The sequence below is a fragment of the Rhinatrema bivittatum genome, chromosome 8, assembly GCF_901001135.1.
Source record: "Rhinatrema bivittatum chromosome 8, aRhiBiv1.1, whole genome shotgun sequence".
NCBI lineage: Eukaryota > Metazoa > Chordata > Amphibia > Gymnophiona > Rhinatrematidae > Rhinatrema > Rhinatrema bivittatum.
Genome location: NC_042622.1, coordinates 252,472,089 through 252,497,802, shown reverse-complemented (window position 1 = coordinate 252,497,802; position 25,714 = coordinate 252,472,089). Strand labels below are relative to the sequence as shown.

General features: G+C 47.1%; 1 protein-coding gene across 1 annotated transcript in view; it reads right to left on the bottom strand.

Annotated features, from left to right (window-relative positions):
* Positions 1–25,714, bottom strand: part of UHRF1 (ubiquitin like with PHD and ring finger domains 1) — a 499,879-nt gene that overhangs the window by 58,556 nt on the left and 415,609 nt on the right. Inside the window, exon 16 of the mRNA XM_029614586.1 lies at positions 12,024–12,122. Within this exon, the coding sequence (XP_029470446.1) occupies positions 12,024–12,122 (99 nt within the window). The remainder of the gene's footprint in view (positions 1–12,023; positions 12,123–25,714) is intronic.

Sequence of the window (25,714 nt, the reverse complement as noted above, 5' to 3'; positions counted from 1 at the left end):
CCGTTCCAGAGTAGACTGGACCACATTTCATTTGTCGCTGGAGGCAGAAGGGGAAATCATGTAGGCTTCACATACCGAATAAGCAAACTAAGGTGTAGCCTCCTTTCATGACTGTCAGGAACCAATGATCCATTAAACTGCTCCACTCCTTATAAAAAAAAGAGGGCCAGCCACCCTCTGACTTCTGGTGAAGAATGAACCAGCTTAGTTTCATTGCATATTTTTACTCCCTCTGGCACCAGGACCGGAGCTGTCATGGGAGGGTTTATGTAATCCCCGAAAGAGCCAAGGCTTGGTAAATCCCTGCCTCTGAGTGAATGTTCCCCTGCATGGCCAATACCTTCTTGCCTCCTAGTATCTATCTTCTGGGGAGGCTCTTTTTTTCCTCCTTCGGCTTATCTTCGGGTAATTTATGTCCCTTGAACTTGTCCAAATGCTTTGCCAGCTGTTCCAGATCTTTGGCATAAGAACATAAGAAATTGCCATGCTGGGTCAGACCAAGGGTCCATCAAGCCCAGCATCCTGTTTCCAACAGAGGCCAAAACCAGGCCACAAGAACCTGGCAATTACCCAAACACTAAGAAGAACCCATGCTACTGATGCAATTAATAGCAGTGGCTATTCCCTAAGTATAATTGATTAATAGCCATTAATGGACTTCTCCTCCAAGAACTTATCCAAACCTTTTTTGAACCCAGCTACACTAACTGCACTAACCACCTCCTCTGGCAACACATTCCAGAGCTTTATTGTGCGTTGAGTGAAAAAGAATTTTCTCCGATTAGTCTTAAATGTGTTACTTGCTAACTTCATGGAATGCCCTCTAGTCCTTCTATTATTCGAAAGTGTAAATAACCGAGTCACATCTACTTGTTCAAGACCTCTCATGATCTTAAAGACCTCTATCATATCCCCCCTCAGCCGACTCTTCTCCAAGCTGAACATCCCTAACCTCTTCAGCCTTTCCTCATAGGGGAGCTGTTCCATCCCCTTTATCATTTTGGTAGCCCTTCTCTGTACCTTCTCCATCGCAACTATATCTTTTTTGAGATGCGGCGACCAGAATTGTACACAGTATTCAAGGTGCGGTCTCACCATGGAGCGATACAGAGGCATTATGACATTTTCCGTTCTATTAACCAATCCCTTCCTAATAATTCCTAACATTCTACTTGCTTTTTTGACTGCTGCAGCACACTGAGCCGACGATTTTAAAGTATTATCCACTATGATGCCTAGATCTTTTTCCTGGGTGATAGCTCCTAATATGGAACCTAACATCATGTAACTACAGCAAGGGTTATTTTTCCCTATATGCAACACCTTGCACTTGTCCACATTAAATTTCATCTGCCATTTGGATGCCCAATCTTCCAGTCTTGCAAGGTCCTCCTGTAATGTATCACAGTCTGCTTGTGATTTAACTACTCTGAATAATTTTGTATCATCCGCAAATTTGATAACCTCACTCGTCGTATTCCTTTCCAGATCATTTATATATCTATTGAAAAGCACCGGTCCAAGTACAGATCCCTGAGGCACTCCACTGTTTACCCTTTTCCACTGAGAAAATTGACCATTTAATCCTACTCTCTGTTTCCTGTCTTTTAACCAGTTTGTAATCCACGAAAGGACATCGCCTCCTATCCCATGACTTTTTAGTTTTCGTAGAAGCCTCTCATGAGGGACTTTGTCAAACGCCTTCTGAAAATCCAAATACACTACATCTATCGGTTCACCTTTATCCACGTTTATTAACCCCTTCAAAAAAATGAAGCAGATTTGTTAGGCAAGACTTCCCTTGCCTTTGAAGAGAAGACTGCTGAGTTGACACTTGGACCAGACATCCACCAACCAAGTACACAACACCTTGCCAAACAAAATAGCGGACATCCTATTCTGGGATGAAGTGCACAGCAAGTCATAAAAAGCATCTACAATATAGGCTACTCCATCCTCCAAATGCTTTGCCAGCTTGGATCAAAGGAGCTCCTGCCCCCTCTACTTGAAGATGCTGAACCCAGCGCAAACAGGCCCGTGCCATGAAACTACTGCACATAGCTGCCTGTACGCCCAAGGCTGAGACTTCAAATATCTTAAGATGTATTTCCATCTTCTGGTCTTGAACATCTTTCAGTGTAACCAAACCTGCCACTAGAATGGTAGTTTTCTTGGCCACCACTAAGACAGACAGCCTGGATCATTTTAATTCAGAAGCCCAGCAGGTGAAAAGTGAGTGAGAGTGAGCATGTATGTGTGTGAGTGCGCAAGAGCGAGCCAGCATGCAGGTGGGTGAGCATTTATTTATTTTATTTATTTATTTATTTAAAGTTTTTGTATACCGACATTCGTTAAGAAAACATCACATCGGTTTCCATAGAACAAAAAGTGGCCAACAGGGCTTTACAATGAAACTGATAAAAGAACTAGTGGGGGGGGGGGGGGGGGGGGGGGGGGGGAAGGGGCTTTACAATGAAACTGATAAAGGAACTAGGAGGGGGGGAGAGGGGAAGGGGGGGTAGAGGGATAAGGGAAACCAAGGTTATGCTGTACAAATAGTTAAACGCAAAAACATAGTTAAATGCAAGTATAGATTATGTACAATAATATACTAGGGGGAGTGAGTTAAGAGGGGGAGGGGAGGGGTGGAGTGGAGAAGTGCAGGAGAAATAGGAGTAAAAGAAGTGCGGCTCATGCGTAGGCTTGTGTGAACAACCAAGTCTTGAGGTTCTGTCAATTTCTTAGAGCACATCTCAATGTGTAGGTGGGTGGGCATAGCGTTCCATAGAGAGGGACCAGCTAGAAATATTGCACGTTGTTTGGTGGCTGTAAGATGGAAGAGTTTGGGAGAGGGTGTGTGAATATTTGCGGTATAGGGCGTTCTGGTAGGTCTGGAAGAGGAACGAATGTGTAAACTGTCTGGGAACCAGAGCATGTCAGGATTGTGGATGGCTTTGTGGATAAGGGTAAGGGTTTTGAATTGAATTCTGGCTGTGATGGGGAGCCAGTGAAGTTGTTTGAGAATGGGTGTGATATGTTCTTTTCTGAGGGTGCCTGTTAATAGTCGTGCAGCTGCATTTTGAAGCAGCTGCAGGGGGGCAAGGCTGTTCTTTGGGAGACCTAGGAGTAGAGCGTTTGAGTAGTCTATTTTAGATAATATTAGGGCTTGTAGGGCTGTTTTAAAATCGTTGAGGTGCAGGATAGGTTTAAGTTTTTTGAGGGTGTGTAATTTATAGTAACAGTCTTTGATGGTGGAGGAGATAAATTTCTGTAGGCTGAATTGAGGGTCAAGTGTGACGCCTAGGTCTCTTACAGTTTGCGAGAGGACTGGGGGAGCAAGGGGAGAGTTGGCTGAGGGGGTGGGTAAAGGATTAATGGGTTGAGGTGAGATGATCATAAGTTTAGTTTTGTTGGGATTTAGGGCTAGGTTGAGTTGTGTGAGTAGACAGTTGATGGATGAGGGCACTATCCCATCTTTTTAGGGCGTTTGAGATGGAGTCGGTGATAGGTATAAGAACCTGCACGTCATCTGCGTAGACAAAGTGTGGGAGGTCGAGATTTGAGAGTAGCTGGCAGAGGGGGAGGAGGTATATGTTAAAGAGAGTGGATGATAAGGAGGAGCCTTGGGGTACGCCCCTTGTGATATCGATTGGCTCCAATTCGTGGTTTTCTATTTTTACCTTGAATTGTCTGTCACTTATGTATGATTTGAACCAGCGAAATGGGGTCCCAGAGATGCCAATGTCAGCTAGCCTGTCGAGTAATATAGAGTGGTTAATAGTGTCGAAGGTTGCAGAGATGTCTAATAGGGCTAGAATGAATGAGTGACCTTTGTCAAAGCCTCTGATGACAAGGTCGGTGAGGGAGAGTAGTAGAGTTTCAGTACAGAAGCGCTTTCTAAAGCTGTGTTGTGATGGATAGAGTATCTGGTGCTGGTCTAGGTAGTTTGACAGTTGGGTATTGACAGTTTTTTCAAGGACTTTGGCGATGAAGGGGAGGTTGGAAACAGGTCAGTAGTTTGATAAGTCAGAAGGATCAAGTTTCGGTTTCTTAAGGATGGGTTTTACTATGGCTGATTTGAGCTGGGTGGGAACATCTCCAGTGGATAAGGAGGTGTTAATGATATCAGCCAGCGGTTGGGAAATGCTGTCTGGGATTGTCAACAGCATTTTGGAGGGGATCATGTCAGAGGGGTGTGTAGCGGGTCGCATTTTCTTAAGTATAGCAGAGATTTCAGAGGAGGAGGTGCTTTCGAAAGTATCCATTTTGTAGTCAATGACTTTAGAGGTAAATTTGGTTGTTGAAGGCGTGGGGGGAAAGCGGCAGGCAATAGTAGCAATTTTGTTGTGGAAATATTGGGCAAGCTGGTTGCATTTAGTGTTAGGGTCTTCGCATGGAGGTGTCATGGGAGATGTCATGGTAAGGTTAGAGATAAGAGAGAAAAGAGCTCTCGGGTTGAATTGAAAGTTGTGAATTTTGACGGCATAGTGGTCGCGTTTGGCTTTGAGAGTGTTAGTTCTGTAATCATGCAGTAGGGTTTTGTATTTGCCAAGTTGCTTGGTAGAAGGATCTTTACGCCATATTTTTTTCTTGAGTTCTGAGATTGTGTTTTTGGAGTTTTAGTTCAGGGGTGTACCAGAGTTGCTTTGTTTTGGTGGGGGGTTGGATCTCTTTTGTTATTAGAGGGCAAGGTTCATTGGCTGCGTCTTTAGTGAGCATTACAAAGTATGTGCGAGAGCGTGTGTCGGCGTCTCAGAGATCGTGTCTGAGAGTATGCAAAAGTGTGTGTCAAACCATGCATGTGTGGAAGCATGAAAGCATGCGTGTGTGAGCGCTCATAAGCAAGTTACATAAATGAGAGCTTGAAAGAGCCAGTGTGTGTATATCAATGTTTAGGAGTGAGCACGAGGAGGAGGAAGAAGTTTGTGTGTCTCTTCTCCTTCCCCACCACTAACGAATCCACAATTTCATGGTGACTGGAAACAAAGGCTTCTAGGTATTGAGACCTAAGGATTTTTTTAAATCCCTATAAAAGGTAGGGGCAAGATGGCGGCGTAACCAGGCTCGGATGCACTAAGTTCCGATACTTGCAGAAAATTTCTTGAGAAATGCCCACAAAAAGGAAAGGCAAACTGAGTCTTTCCTTCGGATTCAGAGGTTATAGCTAACCAGCGTTTGATAACATATGTACCTGGAAAGACTCTAGAGACGGGAGGAACGAGCTCTGCTGTGGGGTCCATCGAGGAAGTGTTGGCTTCACCAGGAGAAGTCACACTTACGCCCCCAGAACCTCGTAAAGCCGAAATAATTCCACTTCCCGAGAGCCCTCAGGCAGCTGAGTCGCAGACCCATGACGTGGCAAGTGTGACGCCAGCAGGAGGAGGCCAGAGGGCGGAGAACACCGAAACCCCGTTGCAACCCTCAGAATGCCTGGAAATTTCAGGAGTTGAATATCTGAATCCTGTACCTCCTGCATCTACTCCGACCCGGGAGAGGGAAACTGAGGAGTTCAAAGGAGCGACGACTACCCCAGGACGGGAAGTTTTACTGGCTGGACTATCTCCAGAGGTGAAAGCGGGTGAGTTATTTTCTAGACCCCGTTTTCAGATTGCCTTGTAAGCCAGAAAGAATAACTTTGGAAGCGATTTGGGACATAATGACAGGATTAGTGAAATCGAGGAAGACTCAGAACCAATGTCAGGAAGTATTTCTTCACGGAGAGAGTGGTGGTGGATGCCTGGAATGCCCTTCCGGAGCTGAGGATGTCCAAGTATGCACCAAATGTACCCAAAGACGTGCAACAGGCACAACTGGGGTGGAATTTGATAGAGGGCATCCTGAACCCCACCGGGCAGGCAGAAAGGTGTTGGTACGTCATGTTGTAAATAGATTGCGCAAGACAGACTGGCCAAAGATGCAATCTTGTCTTCCGGCTTTGTCTAAGCAATAATGGGCTGTAAAGATATGGCGAGAACTCCAGGTGGCAGCCCTACAGATGTCAGGAAGCGGCACCAATCATAGGTGTGCTACTGAAGTCGCCATGGACCTCACAGAGTGTGCTTTGTCACGGTCTTGAAGTGGAATGCCTGCTTGCTGATAGCAAAAGGATATGCAGTCTGCTAACCAGGAGGAGAGAGTCTGCTTACCCTCAGGCTGCCCCAATTTGATAGGATGGAAAGAGACAAACAATTGAGTGCTCTTCCTGTGGGCAGCTGTATGGTCTAGGTAGAACGCTAGATCCCGTTTACAGTCAAGGGTATGCAGAGCCTGCTCTCCTGGATTAGAATGGGGCCTGGGAAAAAAGGTAGGTAGTATAATGAATTGAGATGAAACTCCGAAACTACCTTAGGCAAGAATTTAGGGTGAGTGCAGAGTACTGCCCAGTCCTGCAGAAGTTTAGTGTAAGGCGGATAGGTAACTAGAGCCTGTAATTCACTAACTCTGTGAGCCAAAGTGATTGCCAGAAGGAAAATCACTTTCCATGTGAGATAGCGAAGATCACAGGATTGAAGAGGCTCAAATGGTGGTTTCATGAGCCGACCCAAAACCAGATTGAGATCCCAAGAAGGGGCCCGGTGGACGCAGTGGAGGCTTGAAGTGAAGCAAGCCCTTCAGAAAACGTGTTACAAGGGGTTGTACTGATATGGGAACATTCCCGACACCTTTATGGAAGGCGACTACCGCACTGACATGCATTCTGATGGAAGAAGTTTTTAGACCTGACTCTGATAAGTGCCAGAGATAGTCCAAAAACTTCGTGATTGGACAGGTAAAGGGGTCAAGGGACTGAGAAGAGTACTATGATGTAAAACCGTTCCATTTGTAAGAGTAAGATTTTCTCGTGGAAGGCTTCCATGAAGCAATCAAGACACAGGAAACTGGTTCAGAAAGATTAAGTGGCTGAAAGATTAACTTTTCAACATCCATGCAGTCAGGGACAAGGCGTGAAAGTTGGGGCGACGGAGGCACCCGTCGTTTTCAGTGATCAGAAGCGGGTCCTTTCCCAAGGGAACGTGCCTGTGAATGGAGAGATCCTGAAGTATTTGAAACCACACTTGGCGTGGCCAGTGAGGTGCTATCAGGATCATGGTTCCCTTGTCCTGAAGTAACTTCAAGAGAGTCTTTGAGAGAAGAGGAAGTGGAAGGAATGCATAGAGTAGACCGGTTGCCCACGAGAGGGAGAATGTGTCTCTGGGCTGAGAGTATTTGCTGCAAATGAGAGAGCAGAAGTTCTCTACTTTGCGGTTTTGAGGAGACGCAAAGAGGTCTATCTGAGGATATCCCCATTGTTGGAAGATGGAGTTCGCTACTGAGGGGTTGAGAGACCACTCGTATGGTTGAAAGATGCGACTCAGCTAGTCTGCCAACATATTGTCCACTCCCGGCAAGTAGGTGGCCCTGAGGTACATTGAATGGGAGAGAGCTTCCGCCCATATCTGTGCAGCTTCCTGACACAGAAGGAAGGAGCCCGTGCCTCCCTGTTTGTTGAGGTACCACATGGCCACCTGGTTGTCTGCCTGGATCAGGATAACTTGATGTGAGAGGTGATCCTGAAATGCCCTGAGAGCATATCTGATTTCTCGAAGCTCCAGGAAATTTATTTGGTGTTTGGCTTCCTCTGGAGACCAAGATCCTTGTGTCTACAGATTGGCCACATGGGCTCCCCAGCCGAGGTTGGAAGCATCGGTGGTGAGAGTTAATTGAGGGTCTAGAGCCTGAAAGGGCAAGCCTTGGAGGAGATTGATCTGATTTTTCCACCAGGCAAGAGGCTGACTGAGTGAGTCAGTTACGTGGACAATGGTCGACAGGGGCTGAATGCTTTGAGTCCATTGTGACCGTAGAGTCCACTGCATGACTCTCATGGCCAAACGGGCCATTGGTGTGACCTGAACTGAGGACGCCATTTGTCCCAGAAGGATGAGAAAGTGGCGTGCAGTCGCGGAGTGCTGAGACTGCAGCTGGTATGCAAGAGACACGAGAGTGAGAGCTCGCTGTCGAGGCAGAAAAGCCTTTGCCTGCAAGGTGTCCAAGTCTACCCCAATGAACGACAAGGTTTGAGATGGGACTAAGTAGGATTTGTCATAGTTGACAAGAAATCCTAATAAAATTAGAGTGTGTAAGGTTAGATTGAGGGACGACAGAGCAGCTTGCTGAGTGGGAGCCCTGATTAACCAATCGTCTAGATAGGGGAAGACGTGAACACCTTGAGTCCTTAGGAAGGCTGCAACTACTACGAGGCATTTTGTGAAGACTCGTGGCGCAGATGCTAGGCCGAATGGAAGCACTCGGTACTGATAGTGCTTGGGGCCTACTAGAAACCTCAGGTATTTGCGATGAGATGAAGTTATCACAATGTGCATGTATGTGTCCTGGAGGTCCAGAGAGCAGAGCCAGTCTCCTCTTTGTAGAAGAGGGAGAAGCGAGCCTAAGGTTACCATCTTGAACTGCTCTCGCTGGAAGTACTTGTTGAGGGCCCGTAGGTCTAGAATAGGACGAACGCCTCCCGATTTTTTGGGGATTAGAAAGTACCGGGAATAAAATCCTAGGCTGTGCTGAGAGTAGGGTATGGGTTCTATTGCCTTGGACTGGAGAAGGAGGGAGACCTCCTGATCCAGAAGGATGGAGTGATTGGATGTTCTCCACATCGGTAGTGGTGGGGAGTCCGGTGGCGGGAGAGAAAGTTAGCAATTATCGCCAGTACCCACTGGTCTGAGGTGATTGAGTGCCATATGTTGTTGAAGTGGCACAATCGACCTCCCTCTGGTATGTAAGGCAATGGAAGATGGCTGCTGCTCTTTAGGTAGAAGTCAAAAACCTGAAGCAGGACCTGGTTGAGGAGCTGCTTGCAGTTTTTGTTTCCGTGTCTGAGACTGGGCTTTTCAAAAAGCCCAGTCTGGTTTCAAATACCAGCCATCTGGTTTCAAATACTTCAGGATCTCTCCATTCACAGGCACATTCCCTTGGGAAATCTTGGTTGGTGGCAGGTAGGACTTCTTCAGGCGGAAGAATGACTTTTTAGAGTCCTTTCGGAAGGGCTGTTTTGAAGAGTAGTCAGAAGGCTTCAGAGAGAGTTGTCTTAGGGTCTCATGATGGTCTCATGATGGTCCTCGAGTTCCGCCACAGTCCATTGAATCTGTTTGCCAAACAGATTATCTCCTACACAGGGTATGTCTGATAACCTGTCTTGTACCTCAGGGCGAAGGTCTGAAGACTTGAGCCAGTCCTATCACCTTGCCGAAATAGCGGCTGCAGATACCGTAGTAGCAGTGTCCAAGATATCGTAAGATGATCTAATCTCATTCTTGCCTTGTTTACTAGGGTTTGGAGCTGATCTTGAAATTGCTGAGGCAGGGAGTCTGTGAAATCTTGTATCTGCTTAAAAATGACCCTATTATATTGGGTCATATAGAGCTAGTAAGCGGCAATTCGGGAGATGAGCATTGATCCTTGGAAGACACGGCGACCAATGGCAACTAGAAACTTCTGTTCCTTGCCAGGGGGGAAAGAAGTGTTGAGGCTTTGATCTCTCTGCTCTTTTCTGTGCAGATTCTACCACTACAGACTGGTGATCCAATTGAGGTTTCTGAAAACCCGGAGCTGACTGCACCAAATAGTTAGTGTCAGCTTTTCTGTGGCCTGGAGCAATGGAGCAAGGATGTTCCCAGTTCTTCTTGAGGAGATCCAGAAGAACCTGGTGGATAGGGATGGAGGTTGCTTCCTTGGAAGCATTCAGGAATTGCAGCAACTCCATCATTTGATGCCTATCATCCTGTTCAGTCTGTAATTGGAAGGGAACCAATTCAGACATTTCCTTCACAAAATTTATAAAGGAAAGGTCCTCTGGAGGAGAACGCTTTCTACTTTCAGTGGGTGAAGGTAGTGAAGGCAAATCATCGGTGTCTGGGGAGGAATCATCAGTCCAGGTATCATAGGGTTCAGCACCTGCCCCTCTAGGAACTAGAGGGGGTCGGGGTGGTGGGATACCCGAGGGAGGTGGTCTAGGCTCCAAAGGAATCAAAGGAATAATTGGAGGCATCGATGAAGGCATCGGCGCAGGCATTGAGGGCACTGATGGTTGGACTGGTGGCGATGGTCATATCAGCATCAATGGCTGAGGCAGAACTCCCGATGGAGGGATGCAGAACGGTGTTTCTCCTCCCGATGACAGAGTAAGCAGGGAGGGCACCGGAGCCATCGGTGACCCGGGGTCCATCGGTGGAAAAGCGGCAATGAGCGCTTCCATCCTGGAGAGCAGCAGTGCCAACGCTGCTGGAATCGGGTCGGTGGTCGGTCGGTTCCACAATCGGTACCGGTGTCAGAGGAACCTGGAGTCATTGCATTGCCTTGTTGATGGCCTCCTGAACCATCCTGTCCAGGTCTTTTCGGAGACCTGGAGCAAGCAGCCCCGGCTCCGGAACAGAAGGAGGCGGCAGAGGCATAGCCGGAGGGACCACCGTTAAAGGCGGAGTCGCGGCTCCTGCTACCCTGTCGGGTGAGGGTTGCCTCGGTGACCCGGTAGCCGAAAAGGTCGGTGCCTTTTCTTTGACAGCGAGGTAGATATTTCGCTCCCTCTATGTCGATGGCGGGTTGTCTCTGCGATCCCCTCGGTCTTGAGGGGGAGTAGAGTGTGTCGAAGGCCGAGATGTCGTCGATGCCGGTCACCGGCCGGTGGTCGATGCTGGCACGAAGTTGACGGAGCCGGTTCTGACAACTTCGATGCAATGGACGGAGTCGGGGTTTGAGCACGGAAGAGAAGTTCCATCTTCTCCATTCTGGCCTTGCGACCTTTTGGTGTCATTAGGGCACATTTGGTGCAGGTCAAGACATCGTGCTCTCGTCCAAGACACATTATACAGACTTTATGGGGGTCTGTGATGGACATGGTGTGATTACAGTCCGGGCACAGACGGAACCCAGATGCCATGGCTATGGAAAAAATTGAGCCGCGGTACGGTCGATGGCCAGTAGGCCGTGAGGGCCAAACTAGACTGTAAGCCACTGAGAACAGGTAAAAACTTACCTGAGTACCTCGGCTTGAAAAAGTTAAAGGAGGGCCCCCTGTGGAGCAAATTAACTTTTAGTAATTCCGTGAGGAAAATTCCTGTCAGGAATCTCTGCAGAGCTCGTTAACCGTGAGGCTACTGCTGCGTGGAAAAAAGAAGACTGAAGGGGGACCCCTGCTGGCTGCAGGGTTAGTGCCATGATGGGCATGCCCAGTAGGGGCCAGTCAAAGTTCTGGAAACTTTGACAAAAGTGTTCCATGATTGGGCTCCATCCAGTGATGTCACCCATTTTAAATAGGTTTCAAAAACCTATTTAATAAAAGAACTAATATGTGCCTGTCTCCATACTCAAGCCTAGCCGGTGGTCCCTCTCGGGATATCCTCCCGGGGGCTTGGTCACCTGCCACCAACCCAGGGATCCACCCACAACTATATCAGATTCATTACAGATTGTTACTCCTTAGCAAGACGATATCTGAGACACTATATGATTGCTGACTCCTCCCCCTTTAGGAGCCATTAATATCCGATTGCTCCGCCCAGGCATCAGATCTACATCAGATTGCTAACTCCTAGCTCTACACAGAGCTTTCCTAAAACAGCACTTGCAGGTCAGCATAGAGGAAATGAACTCTGAGGAAAAGTGTCACATTTATTTAAGATTTTTATATACCGGCATTCGTGATACAATCACATCATGCCGGTTTACATAAAACAAGGGGTGTACAATGAACAACTGAGTAACATTAATAGTGTAGAAGTAGGCAGTTACAAATAACAGGGGTAAAGAAACTGGGAGAGGAGAAAAAAAGGATAGGATAACATTAAATAACAATAAAGAAATTTACATTAGCTAAACATTAGCTATAGATATTTACATGATGAAGGGGTACATCATAAAATAAATCACAGCATGTAAAAGCCGTTTTACCACAGCACTTTGTCTTATACTATATAAAGCAGCAATTCCTGTCAGCCAAAAATGCTCCATTCCAGCTAAAGTCTGAACATTTCACTCACCTTGCATACATTATGCTGGCAGACTGTTGTCACTGGCTGGTATACTACCTCCTGACAGCAGATACACAAAAACGTTTCTTCTACTTTACCGAGGAATTTCTGGAAGAGATTAATAATTCTCAATGAATCATATCAAGGATGGCATCCAATCCAAAACATTAATCCTAATATTTGTTCTAGTCCAGAAGCTGTTAAAGTCTCAAATCATATCAATGGAGACTGACTCGTACTGGGAAGTATATATTCAGGCATATTATCTAGCAGTCCGTGTTTATTAGCTTCCAACTATAGGAGGTCAACTGGTAGTTTTCAGGATATCAAAGAGAAGACAGTCTAGCTGTATTAAAGTAGCCTATAAACATTAGGCACTACAGTCCATCTCTGAACATTACAGTTAATATGCAAACTTTCATGGCACCAGCTTATCATATAAAACCCCTTCTATTTACATAATTTGAATTTATTAAAAATTGTCACAACAAAATAGGTTCAAGGAGGATTACAAAATCAAGAAACAAAATATGGAGAAATTACTACTTACTTCATTTAACATGTTTTTGTATACCGTAATTCGGTTTCACCATCATAACTGTTTACAGTAGTCACATTAAACAAAACAGTTTACCGAAGTCACATTAGTTAAACAGAACATTGAATCATATTAGAAAAAAACATCGTTACATCATATTTGTTAAATAGAAATTACATCATGGTGACTGTATAGTTTAAATAGTTAGCAAATGTTGCTTACCTGATGTAACAGGTGTTCTCACAGGACAGCAGGATGTTAGTCCTCACAAATGGGTGACATCGAGGATGGAGCCCAACCACGGAAAACTTCTGTCAAAGTTTCAGGAACTTTGACTGGCCCCTACTGGGCATGCCCAGCACGGCACTAACCCTGCAGCCAGCAGGGGTCTCCCTTCAGTCTTGTTTTTATAGCTACAGGCAGTGCCTAAAAAGTAAAATAAACGAATCCAACACCGCGGGGTGGCGGGCGGGTTTCGTGAGGACTAACATCCTGCTGTCCTGTGAGAACACCTGTTACATCAGGTAAGCAACATTTGCTTTCTCACAGGACAAGCAGGATGGTTGTCCTCACAAATGGGTGAGTACCGAGCTGAGGATGTCCTGGATTTGCAGCAAATGCACCCAACGGCGTGCAACAGGCACAACAACTGGGGTGTAATTTGGGAAAGGGCATCCGCACCCTACCGGGAAGGTGGAAGGGTATTGCTACATCATGTTGGAAAAAGGTTACGCAAGACAGATTGGCCGAAGATGGAATCCTGTCTTCCAGCTTTATCCAGACAATAGTGGGTTGCAAAAGTATGGAGGGAACTCCAGGTTGCAGCTTTGCAGATGTCAGGAAGCGGCACCGATCGAAGGTGAGCTACTGAAGTTGCCATGGCCCTCACAGAGTGTGCTTTGACACGGTCTTGGAAAGGAATGCCAGCTTGCTGATAAGCAAAAGGAAATGCAGTCTGCCAACCAGGAGGAAAGAGCCTGTTTACCCACAGGTTGTCCTAACTTGTTAGGATAGAAAGAGACGAATAATTGAGTGCTCTTCCTGTGAGAAACTGTACGGTCTAGATAAAAAGCTAGAGCTCGTTTACAGTCTAGGGTATGCAGAGTCTGTTCCCCGGAGTTGGAGTGGGGCCTAGGAAAGAAGATAGGTAGTATGATGGATTGATTGATATGAAACTCCGAAACTACCTTAGGCAAAAATTTAGGGTGAGTGCGGAGTACCACCCGGTCCTGCAGGAGTTTAGTGTAGGGCGGATAGGTAACTAGGGCCTGTAATTCACTAACCCTGCGAGCTGAAGTAACAGCCAAAAGGAATAATACTTTCCATGTGAGATATTTTAGGTCACAGAAGTGAAGAGGTTCGAAAGGTGGTTTCATAAGGCGACCAAGAACCAGGTTAAGGTCCCAAGATGGGGCCGGAGGACGTAAAGGTGGCTTCAAATGGAGCAAGCCTTTAAGAAAGCGTGTTACCAGGGGTTGTACTGAGATAGGGACACCCCCGATACCTTTATGGAAGGCGGCTACCGCACTGACATGCATCCTTATAGAAGAGGTCTTTAAACCTGATTCTGATAGGTGCCATAAATAGTCCAAGAATTTAGAGATTGGACAGGAAAGGGGATCAAGGGACTGAGAAGTGCACCATGATGTGTACCTTTTCCATTTGTATGAGTAAGATTTTCTTGTCGAAGGCGTTCGTGAAGCTATCAAGACACGAGAAACCGAATCTGAAAGGTTAAATGGCTGAAGGACTAACCTTTCAACATCCATGCTGTCAGGGACAAGGCTTGGAGGTTGGGATGGAGGAGGCATCCGTCGTTTTGAGTGAGCAGATGCGGGTCCTTTCCCAGAGGAATGTGCCTGCGGATGGAGAGATCCTGGAGTATGGGAAACCACACTTGGCGTGGCCAGTGCGGTGCTATTAGGATCATGGTTCCCCTGTCCTGGCGGAGCTTCACGAGAGTCTTCGACAGAAGAGGAAGTGGAGGGAATGCATAGAGTAGACCGGTCGTCCACGTGAGGGAGAATGCATCCCTCGGCCGAGAGTGCTGGCTCCGAATGAGAGAGCAGTAATTGTCCACTTTGCGGTTCTGAGGGGACGCAAAGAGGTCTATGTGGGGATAACCCCACTTGTGAAATAGAGAGGTCGCTACCAGAGGATTGAGTGACCACTCGTGTGGTTGGAAGACACGGCTCAGCTGGTCTGCCAGTACATTGTCTACTCCCGGCAGGTAGGTGGCCCTGAGGTACATGGAGCGGGAGAGGGCTTCCGCCCAAATCTGCGCAGCTTCCTGACACAGAAGGAAGGAGCCTGTGCCCCCCTGCTTGTTTATGTACCACATGGCCACCTGGTTGTCTGTCTGGATTAAGATTGCATGGTTCGATAGGCAATCTTGAAAAGTCCTGAGAGCATAGCGAATTGCTCGGAGTTCCAGGAAATTTATCTGGTGTTTGGCTTCCTCTAGTGACCAGAATCCTTGAGTTTGCAGATTGTGGACATGGGCTCCCCAACCGATGTTGGAAGGTCGGTGGTGAGGATGACCTGAGGATCTGGTGGAAGAAAGGGCAAGCCCTTTAGGAGGTTGGATTGATTCGTCTACCAGGCAAGAGACAGACGAAGAGAGTTGGAGATGCGTACCATGGAGGACAGAGGCTGAACAGCTTGAGTCCATTGGCGTCTCAGAGTCCATTGTGTGACTCTCATGGCCAATCGGGCCGTGGGAGTCACATAAACGGAGGAGGCCATGTGACCCAGAAGAACAAGGAATTGGCGAGCTGTGGCTGTGTGTTGAGACTGCAGCTGGCGAGCTAGGGACACCAGGGTTTGGACCCGTTGATGAGGAAGGAAGGCTTTTGCCTGTAAGGTGTCCAAGTCTGTCCCAATGAAGGATAAGGTTTGAGATGGGACTAAGTAGGATTTCTCGTAATTGACAAGAAACCCTAGAGAAAGCAAAGTTTGAATTGTTAGGGTCAGGGAGGACCGAGCAAGTTGCTGGGTTGGGGCCCTGATCAACCAATCGTCCAGGTAGAGGTAGACGTGGACACCTTCCTTCCTTAGGAACGCTGCAACCACCACGAGGCACTTGGTAAACACTCGTGGTGCGGATGCCAGGCCGAAAGGTAATACACGATATTGGTAGTGATTTCGGCCTACTAGAAAACGCAGGTATTTGCGATGAGATTGTGTGATCGCAATGTGGGTATATGCATCTTTCAGGTCTAGAGAGCATAGCCAATCCCCTTTTTGCAGCAGAGGGAGAAGCGCGCCCAGGGTTACCATCTTGAACTTCTCCTTGTGAAGGTACTTGTTGAGGGCCCATAGGTCCAGGATGGGACGAAGCCCCCCTGACTTTTTTGGGATCAGGAAGTACCTGGAGTAGAACCCCAGTCCTTGTTGTAAGGGAGGAACGGGTTCTATAGAATTTGATTGTAGGAGAAGAGAAACTTCCTGCTCTAACAGAATAGAGTGATCGGAGAGACTCCACGGCTGCAGGGGTGGGGAATCCAGAGGGAGGGTCAGGAAGTTGAGATGGTAACCTTGTGCGATTATAGCTATCACCCACTGATCTGTGGTGATATGACGCCACCTTTCTAGAAAGTGGTACAGCCGACCTCCTACTGGTATAGCTGGAAGAGGGGCCTCACCAAGGACCTTGTACAGGTCCTTGGTGAGGCCTCACCTGGAGTACTGTGTTCAGTTCTGGAGACCGTACCTTCAAAAAGACAAAGACAAGATGGAGGCGGTACAGAGAAGGGCGACCAGGAAGGTGGAGGATCTTCATCGGATGACGTACGAGGAGAGATTGAAGAATCTAAATATGTACACCCTGGAGGAAAGGAGGAGCAGAGGTGATATGATACAGACTTTCAGATACTTGAAAGGTGTTAATGATCAAAAGACAACGACAAACCTTTTCCGAAGGAAAAAAATCAGCAGAACCAGGGGTCACGATTTGAAGCTCCAGGGAGGAAGATTCAGAACCAATGTCAGGAAGTATTTCTTCACGGAGAGGGTGGTGGATGCCTGGAATGCCCTTCCGGAGGATGTGGTGAAGACCAGAACTGTGAAGGACTTCAAAGGGGCGTGGGATAAACACTGTGGATCCATAAAGTCAAGAGGCTGCCAATGAAGAGTGGGTGACTCGCCAGAATGATGGCTACTGCCTGGAGTCAATACCCTTATTAAATAAACATACACAGGCTTACGGTGACTCCAACATCGCTCTAAGCTTCAACAGCAAGAGGAAATGTGGAAAAAAGGATTCACACTCACAAAGAGGGGAGTAGCTGGCTTGTTACGGCGGTTACTACCCCAAATCAAATAAGCCTGATACTTCACTTTCAATGCATATACAGCAAAGTTCTCTGATTCAACGGCAGGGGAGAAGAAAAACTGATACTTCACACATCCAGCAGAGCTTTCTGCTTCAACGGCAGGGGAGAAGAAAAGAGGGTTCGCACTCACAAAGCGGGGAGTAGCTGGCTTGTTACGGCGGTTACTACCCCAAATCAAATGTGCCTGATACTTCACTTTCGATGCACATCCAGCATGGCTCTCTGCTTCAACGGCATGGGAGAAGACTTATACGTCACGCATATCCAGCATAGCTCCCTGCTTCAACGGCAGGGGAGAAGAAAAACAACCAATAAGGGCTAATAACATAGACTGGGTAAAACAAATAAGCATGGGTGCAGCTTGCTTATTGCGGCGGCTACTACCCCTAACGAATCAAGCTAGATATTTCACTTGGATGCAGCTCCATCACTGCTCTCTACATTAAAGGTGGGGGTGGAAGGGAAATAGAACCAAGAGCTAAGAGAAACAGATAAGTATGAGAGAAAATATGTGTGAAGCTTGCTGGGCAGACTAGATGGGCCATTTGGTCTTCTTCTGCCGTCATTTCTATGTTTCTATGTTTCTATGTAAGTGAGTGTCAAAAACCCGCCGCAGGGCCAGGTGGTGGAGCTGCTGCAGGCTTTTGTTTTCGAGTCTGGCGAGGTTGAGTCTTGTGATAAGACCTTGCAGGTCGAGGCTTAGAGGACGGGGGATAATACTTTCGTGGCCGGAAGAAAGACTTTTTGGAGTCTTTTCTAAACGGCTGCTTAGAAGGCAAGTCAGGAGGAATGGATGAGAGCTGTTTAAGGGTCTCACGGTGATCCTTTAGTTCAGCAACAATTTGCTGAATTTGCTCACCGAACAAATTATCCCCAAGACAAGGTAAGTCAGAAAGCCTATCTTGAACTTCTGGACGAAGGTCAGATGACTTGAGCCAAGCCCAGCGTCTAGCAGAAATAGCTGTAGCAGAAAGTCTAGTGGAAGCATCAAATATGTCATAAGCTGTTCTTATTTCATGCTTCCCCGCTTCAAACCCTTTGTCGAGAAGGGATTGAAGCTGTGGCTGGAACTGTTCTGGCAAGGTGTCTGAATAGTCCTGCATTTGTTTTAGAATGACTATTATATTGAGTCATATAAAGCTGATAAGAAGCTATCCTGGAAATCAGCATAGCTCCTTGATATATATACCTTTCTACCTATACTATCAAGGAATTTATTTTCCTTAGTAGGAGGTATGGAAGAGTGTGGTTTTAGTCGTTTAGCTTTCTTTTAAGCTGATTCTACGACTACAGAATGATGGTCCAATTGTGGTTTTTGAAAACCAGGTGCTGACTGTACGAGATAGGTAGAGTCAGCTTTTTTGTTTACGGGAGCAACAGACTCAGGAGATTCCCAATTCTTCTTTAGAAGGTCTAGGAAAACCTGATGAATTGGAATAGAGGTAATGACTTTTGGGGCATCCAGGAACTGGAGTAATTCCATCATCTGGTGCCTGTCATCGTGTTCAGACTGGAGTTGGAAAGGAACCAACTCCGACATTTCCTTCACAAAGTTAATGAAAGAGAGGTCCTCAGGTGGAGAACGCTTTCTACTTCCCGTAGGAGAAGGTGGTGAAGGCAAATTATCAGTGTCAGTAGAGGTATCATCACCCCAAGTGTCGTAAGGATCAGGTTGGTGACCTGTAGGAGCACTAGGGGGTTGAACACCTGAAGGCCCTGGATGAGGCTCCGAGAAATTGGAAGGAACCACCGGGGGCATCGAGAATACTCTCGATGGAATCGATGTCGGAATCGGTGCCGGTACCGGCATCGAAGGAACCGGTGTCGGTCTCGATGGAATCGGTGCCAGCATCGGAAACCTCGGTGGAGCAGAGGTGCGTATCGCCCCCGAGGAAGAGATCGGTGGCGAGGGACGACCTGGCACCGATGGAACTATCCCTGAAGGGGGAATTCGATACGGTGTTTCTCCACTTGATGAAAAACCTGTCGTGACAGCGGTCTTGCCGGTGTCGGTGACACAGGTATCACCGGTGGAAGGGCTGTCATGAGCGCTTCCATCCGGTTTAGCAGCGGAGCCAGTGCTGCTGCAATCGGCTCGGTGACCGGTTCCACTCTCGGTGCCGGAGTCGGTGCCGGAGGAGTCTGGAACCGTTGCATCGCCTTGTCGATGGCCTCCTGGACCAACCGGTCCAGTTCTGCCCGGAGACCAGGAGTAACAAGACCCGGCTCGACGGGAGAGGGAGGCTGAGGCTGAGCCGGAGGGACCACCGTCACCGGTGGAATCGCAGCTCCCAAACCCAAAGGGGGTGAGGGTTGCCTCTGTGCCTGCGAAACAAGAGGGGACGGTGCCACCTCTGATCGAGGCTTCTTTGTCGGTGGCTCGGTCGGTGCAGAGGTCGATGACGTCGATTCCTCGACTGGCCGAGACTTATGACGTCGATGGCGATGTTTCTCCTTTCGATCCCCTCGAGCATCAGGGGAAGGAACAGGAGTCGATGGCCGTGAGGTCACCGAAGGCGGACGGTCACCGAAGGGTTGTCGATGATGAGACCTCGACGGTGCCGGTTCCGATGACGTCGATGCAATCGATGGCGTTGGGGTGCGGACATGGAAGAGGAGCCCCATCTTCTCCATTCTGGCTTTGCGACCTTTTGGTGTCATTAGGGCACATTTGGTGCAAGTCAGAACATCATGCTCACTCCCTAAGCACAAAACACAGACTCTATGAGGGTCTGTGATTGACATAGTTCGGGTACAGTCCGGGCACCGACGGAAACCCGACGCCATGGCAGTAGGCCAAAAATTTAGCCACGGGACTGTCGACTGCCAACGGGCCTCAAGGGCCAAAGTCGACGGAAGTCGAAGAAAACGACGGCAAAACTTACCAAAGTTCCGCGGGTTGAAAAATTTATCGAAGGGAGACCCTTGAGGGGCAAATTTTTCTTTAAAGAAGTAAATTCTTAAATTCCTGTCAGGAACGTGGTTAAGAGCTCTTTCACCGCGTGGCTACTGCTGCACGGAAAAAAGAAGACTGAAGGGAGACCCCTGCTGGCTCCATCCTCGATGTCACCCATTTGTGAGGACAACCATCCTGCTTGTCCTGTGAGAAAAGTAACCCCATTTGTATGTGGGGTTGTGTATTGTCTTGTAAATGACTTGCCCAAGGTCACAAGGAGCGACAGCAGGACTCAAACCCTGGTCTCCTGGTTCATAACCCACTGCTCTAACCACTAGGCTACTCCTCCCTAGAGTAAATATTTATTATTTTTATATACCGACATTTGATCTCAATGGAGATATCACACCGGTTTACATTAAGGTACTGTAGGTACTTCTCTATCCCCAGAGGGCTTACAATCTAAGTTTTTGTACCTGAGGCAATGGAGGGTAAAGTGACTTGCCCAAGGTCACAGGGAGCGACAGCAGGACTTGAACCCTGGTCTCCTGGTTCATAGTCCACTGCTCTAACCACTAGTCTATTCCTCCTCCCTTGTATGTTAAGTTGTCTTAGATGCTTTTATGTTTCTTTGAGGATGTGTATTTTTCTTGGAGGTTGGTTGTGTGGGATTCTGGTTGTGTTGCTGGATGAGATTACTAGCATAGGCTCTGGTGATAAACCATGGTTTCAATTTTTTATTTATTTATTTATTTAAAAATTTTTTTTAAAGGTTTTGGTATCTGGTTGTGTTCTTATTTTGAATGGTATTACCTGATAATTTCCTTTCCTCTGCACTCAGGCAGGCCAATCCACACCAGTGGGTTATGCATCTCTAGATGGAGACTGAGTGTAACTGACTCGCTGATGTCGCAGACATATAGCCCTGCCCAGACATCAGCCCACCAGTATTCTCTGGAAAAGTCAAACTGTGAACTGAATATCCTTAAACATGACTATTAACAGTCAACCACGCATGGTTCCAACCAACTGGAAATTCTGAGCTCAGTTAAAAGGATTAACATGTACTAATCTTAGAGCTGGTTATGGCACTTACCAGTCCATCAAAAAGTCACAGAAAATCTTTGTAGTCCGACCTAAAGGACGAACTAAAAACAAGTAGGAGACCCAGGATAGGTTGTGGACTCATCTGCGTTCCTTAGAGAAAAGGAAATTATTGGGTAAGTAGTAATTGCTCGTTCCTCAGCATTCAGGCAGGCCAATACACACAAGGGGGATGTACCAAAGCTAGTCCAAAAAGGGCAGAAGATGCCCGCGGTCCTGTCAGCACCGTACATGCAAAGGCTGCGTCCTCTTGGGCCCCAACATCCAAATGGTAATACTTGGTGAAAGCAGAGTTGCTTACCTATAACAGGTGTTCTCACAGCACAGCAGGATGTTAGTCCTCACATATGGGTGACATCATCAGGATGGAGCCCAATCATGAAACACTTTTGTCAAAGTTTCTAGAACTTTGACAAAAGATTAAAGCACAGATTAAAGCACCGTTCTTAAGTTTGTAACTTGTACACTCTACGGTAAAATTACTTTACTGGCCTTTTCTTCTTTCCAGCTTGTTGCAAGCTTCCAAGTTCTCGCCCCCTGTTGATTGTAACTTTGACTTATTACTGCTTTGGTTATCTTTCGTTTACGTGAATTTGTTACTCTACTTTTTTTCCCTTTGTTAAACTGTAAACCGATCCGATATGGTAATCTACTATGAAGGTCGGTATATAAAATTGTTAAATAAATAAATAAATAAATAACTTTGACTGGCACCACTGAGCATGCCCAGCATAGTACCAACCCGGCATCCAGCAGGGGTCTCCCTTCAGTCTCGCGTCTCATGTATAGTAAAAAGTATGTGTGAAAAATAAAAACAACAAATCGCAAGCGTATCCAACTCCGCGGGGTGGCGGGTGGGTTTCGTGAGGACTAACATCCTGCTGTCCTGTGAGAACACCTGTTACAGGTAAGCAACTCTGCTTTCTCACAGGACAAGCAGGATGGTAGTCCTCACATATGGGTGAATAGCGAGCTGAGGATGCCCAAGCAATGTACCAAAAGCACCCAAAGACGTGCAACAGGCACAACAACAGGGGTGATTTTGGATAACGGGCAGCCTGAAATTCCCAGCGGGCTGTTGGAAGGAAGTTGGGTATTAAGCTAAGAATAAATTGTGCAGAACAGACTGGCCAAAAATAGAATCTTGTGTGCCCGCTTTGTCCAGGCAATAATGGGCTGCAAAGGTGTGAGTGTGTGTGAAAGGTGTAAGAGGTTGCGCTTGCGCTGACGGCCACCAGATGTCGCTGTTTTGTGTAAGCAATTTTTAAACTTGTATTACCTGTCACAGGTGTGACCTATATGTAATGTAAGTGTATAAGATCCTTCCCGTATGGGAAGTGAATGTTGTGTGCAAATTTGAACGCATTCGGTTAAGCGGTTGGCGAGATTAGCGACGACGTACAAACTATTTAACATTTTTATTTATATAGATTAAATGCTCCATGCCAGCAGGAGCTGTCCCATCTCAAGGCTTGGGAACAGGATTTACAGAATAGCTGGTTAGCGGAAGATTGGAAGCAGATATATATTCATTTGAGGAAAGGCTTGATTTCCGCTACCCATATAGAAAATGGCTACAAAATATTATATCGGTGGTACATTACTCCCACTCAACTAAGTCACATATACCCGGGCGCAACTGACTCCTGTTGGAAGTTATGTTCTGCTAAGGGCAAGTTCTTTCATCTTTGGTGGGCGTGCCCAAAAATTGAGGTACTGTGGCAACAGATTTCACAATGGTTAACATTGGTTCTCGGAGTCTCTGTGGCTCTTACTCCTGCTAGTGCTCTTCTAAACCTGGAGTGTCCTGTGACCTGACTCAGAACAAATTCATTAAATATGTTGTCACAGTGGCTCGATGCGCCATAGCAAAATACTGGAAAGACCAGGCAGTACCATCCTTACAATATGTCCAAACTAAGGTACTGGAGATGCATTCATTGGGGAAAATTACTGCTCATAAACATGGTGTACTTTCTCGCTTTATTTATTTATTTAAAATCTTTTCTAAACTGTCGTTAAGTAGTATACCATCACAACTGTTTACAATAAGGCACATATATACATCTTTGAAAGTTGTATAAATTAATTCAATCTATAGGAAGTGCCATTAAGTTCCGGTGACATAGTTACATAATAAAGACTATTTGCAAAAGTTAAAGATCTTGTCCTTTTCATCGCGTCTCAGTTTTAATTGCATATAACTATCATAAAGTATGATTTTTTAATAAAAAAACACGCTTATTGATCTTAAAGGTGCTGCATTCTATTGTGCTGCTGCCGGAATTCATATTCCACTATCCATTGCTCTCTTTGTAAAATGCTTGCTTGTAAAGCCAGGTTTTTAAACTTTTTAAATATTTTGAAATCTCTCTGTAGTCTAACTTCCAAGGGCATGGTGTTCCACAGTATTGGTCCGGCTAGGGACAGGGCCCGTTCTCTCACCTGGGTTAGTCTAGCTGTTTTAACTGAAGGGATGGTTAGGAGTGCTTTCCTCACAGATCTGAGGTTTCTATTTTGGACATGAACACGCAGTGCTGTGTTCAGCCATTCTGCTTTTTCGTCGCTTTCAGCAGATTTGGTCAAAATATGAGGAGTGGCTCTCACCTACAGGGAATTGATGGTGGTGGATAATGACATTCCTATTGGATCTGAGTTGGAGTTACCCATGCTCCTTTACTCAGAGGCTTAACAATGTTTTCTTTATTACAATACACTCATGTTGCTGTACAACTTGGTATTGGGGAGGGAGGGGAGGGGGGTTTATTATAAGATGGTTTAAATACATGGAACAATATCCAGACCAGATGGTTCCATTTCGTATCTTGTGTTTTTTCTGACTTCTGCATTTTGCACTTGGGACATGCATATAAAGACGTGATATACGTTCTTATGAATAATGTGTACATTATACTGATCACAATAATGTTGAGATTACTTACCTGATAATCTCCTTTTCCTTAGTGTAGACAGATGGACTCAGAACGAATGGTATTGCATGCTCGTGCTAGCAGTTTGAGACGGATCTGACATCAGCACGGGTATATATACCCCCACAGGAAGCGTAGCAACTCAGTAATCTTCCTTGCAAAAGCTGTTATGGATGTGTGTACTGACGCTCAGTGAAAAATGAAACAGGATTCCCCTGACCGATTGATAGTAGCTGGAGACCGCCAGCATTCCCAACCGGAAGGCGTTGACACCTGGTAGAGTGTACGCTCTTTTGGAAGCAGATGACCTGGCTTACCTTGCATCGGTGAAACCCATGTGCACAGGCAGCTGGGCGGGATGCTGAGTCCATCTGTCTACACTAAGGAAAAGGAGATTATCAGGTAAGTAATCTCAACATTTCCTGGCGTGTAGCCAGATGGACTCAGAACGAATGGGATGTACAAAAGCTTTACTCCCAGCCTGGGCGGGAGGCTGCCTGAGGACCATGTAGTACCGCCCTCGCAAATGCTGAGTCCTCCCTGGCCTGGACATCCAGACGGTAGAACCTGGAGAAGGTATGGAGGGAGGACCATGTCGCCGCTTTCCAGATTTCCGCAGGCGACAGCATCCTGGATTCCACCCAGGATGCCGCTTGTGCTCTGGTAGAATGAGCCTTGACCTGTGGAGGCGGAGACTTCCCGGCCTCCACGTAAGCTGCTCTGATAACTTCTTTAATCCAGGGGGCGATGGTGGGCCGAGAGGCCGATTCCCCTTGTCATTTCCCGCTGTACAGGACGAACAGATGGTCTGTCTTTCGGACGTCTTCTGTCATTCCCAGATATCTAGGCAGCAGTCTGCCTATGTCGAGATGGCGTAGCAAACGCCCTTCTTCAGATTTCTTCAAACCTGCCGTGGTAGGCAAGGATATAGTCTGATTAAGGTGAAACTGAGACCACTTTAGGTAGAAAGGAGGGAACCGTGCGAAGATGGATAGCCTCTGGAGTGATCCTCAGAAAGGGATCACGGCAGGACAGTGCCTGTAGCTCCGAGATGCGGCGCGCGGAACACACCGCCAATAAGAACACCATCTTCAAGGTTAGAGAACGGAGAGACAGGCCCCGAAGGGGTCTGAAGGTAGATCCGGCGAGGAAATCCAAAACAAGGTTGAGGTTCCACAAAGGCACTGGCCACTTCAGTGGCGGACGAATGTGCTTGACTCCTTTCAGGAAGCGAGACACATCTGGATGCGTGGCAATGGTCTTGCCATCCCTCCTGGGACCATAGCAAGACAGTGCAGCCACCTGAACTTTGATGGAGCTGAGGGAGAGACCCTTCTGAAGCCCATCTTGCAGGAAATCCAGAACAATAGGGATTGTGGTCGCATGTGGATTAGTGCCATGAGTGTCGCACCATGCTTCAAATATTCTCCAGATCCTTACGTAGGTGAGGGAAGTGGAAAACTTGCGTGCTCGGAGGAGAGTATCTATCACGAGCTCCAAGTAACCTCTTTTCTTCAGTCTAGCCCTCTCAATGGCCAGACCGTAAGAGAGAATTGAGCTGGATCCTCGTGGAGGACGGGACCTTGACATAGAAGGTCCCGGAGAGGAGGCAGGGGAAGGGGCTCCCCTGCCAGTAGTCTTCTCATGTCCGCGTACCAGGGTCTTCTTGGCCAGTCTGGTGCCACTAGAAGAACTAGGCCCCGGTGTTTCTGAATCTTGTGGATGATGGCGCCCAGCAGAGGCCACAGAGGAAAGGCGTATAGCAGAGTCCCTGGAGGCCATGTCTGAACCAGGGCATCGATTCCGTGTGAGAACGGGTCGCGCTTGCGGCTGAAGTATCTGGGTACTTGAGCATTGGACTTGTCCGCCAGTAAATCCATGTCCGGAATCCCCCAGTG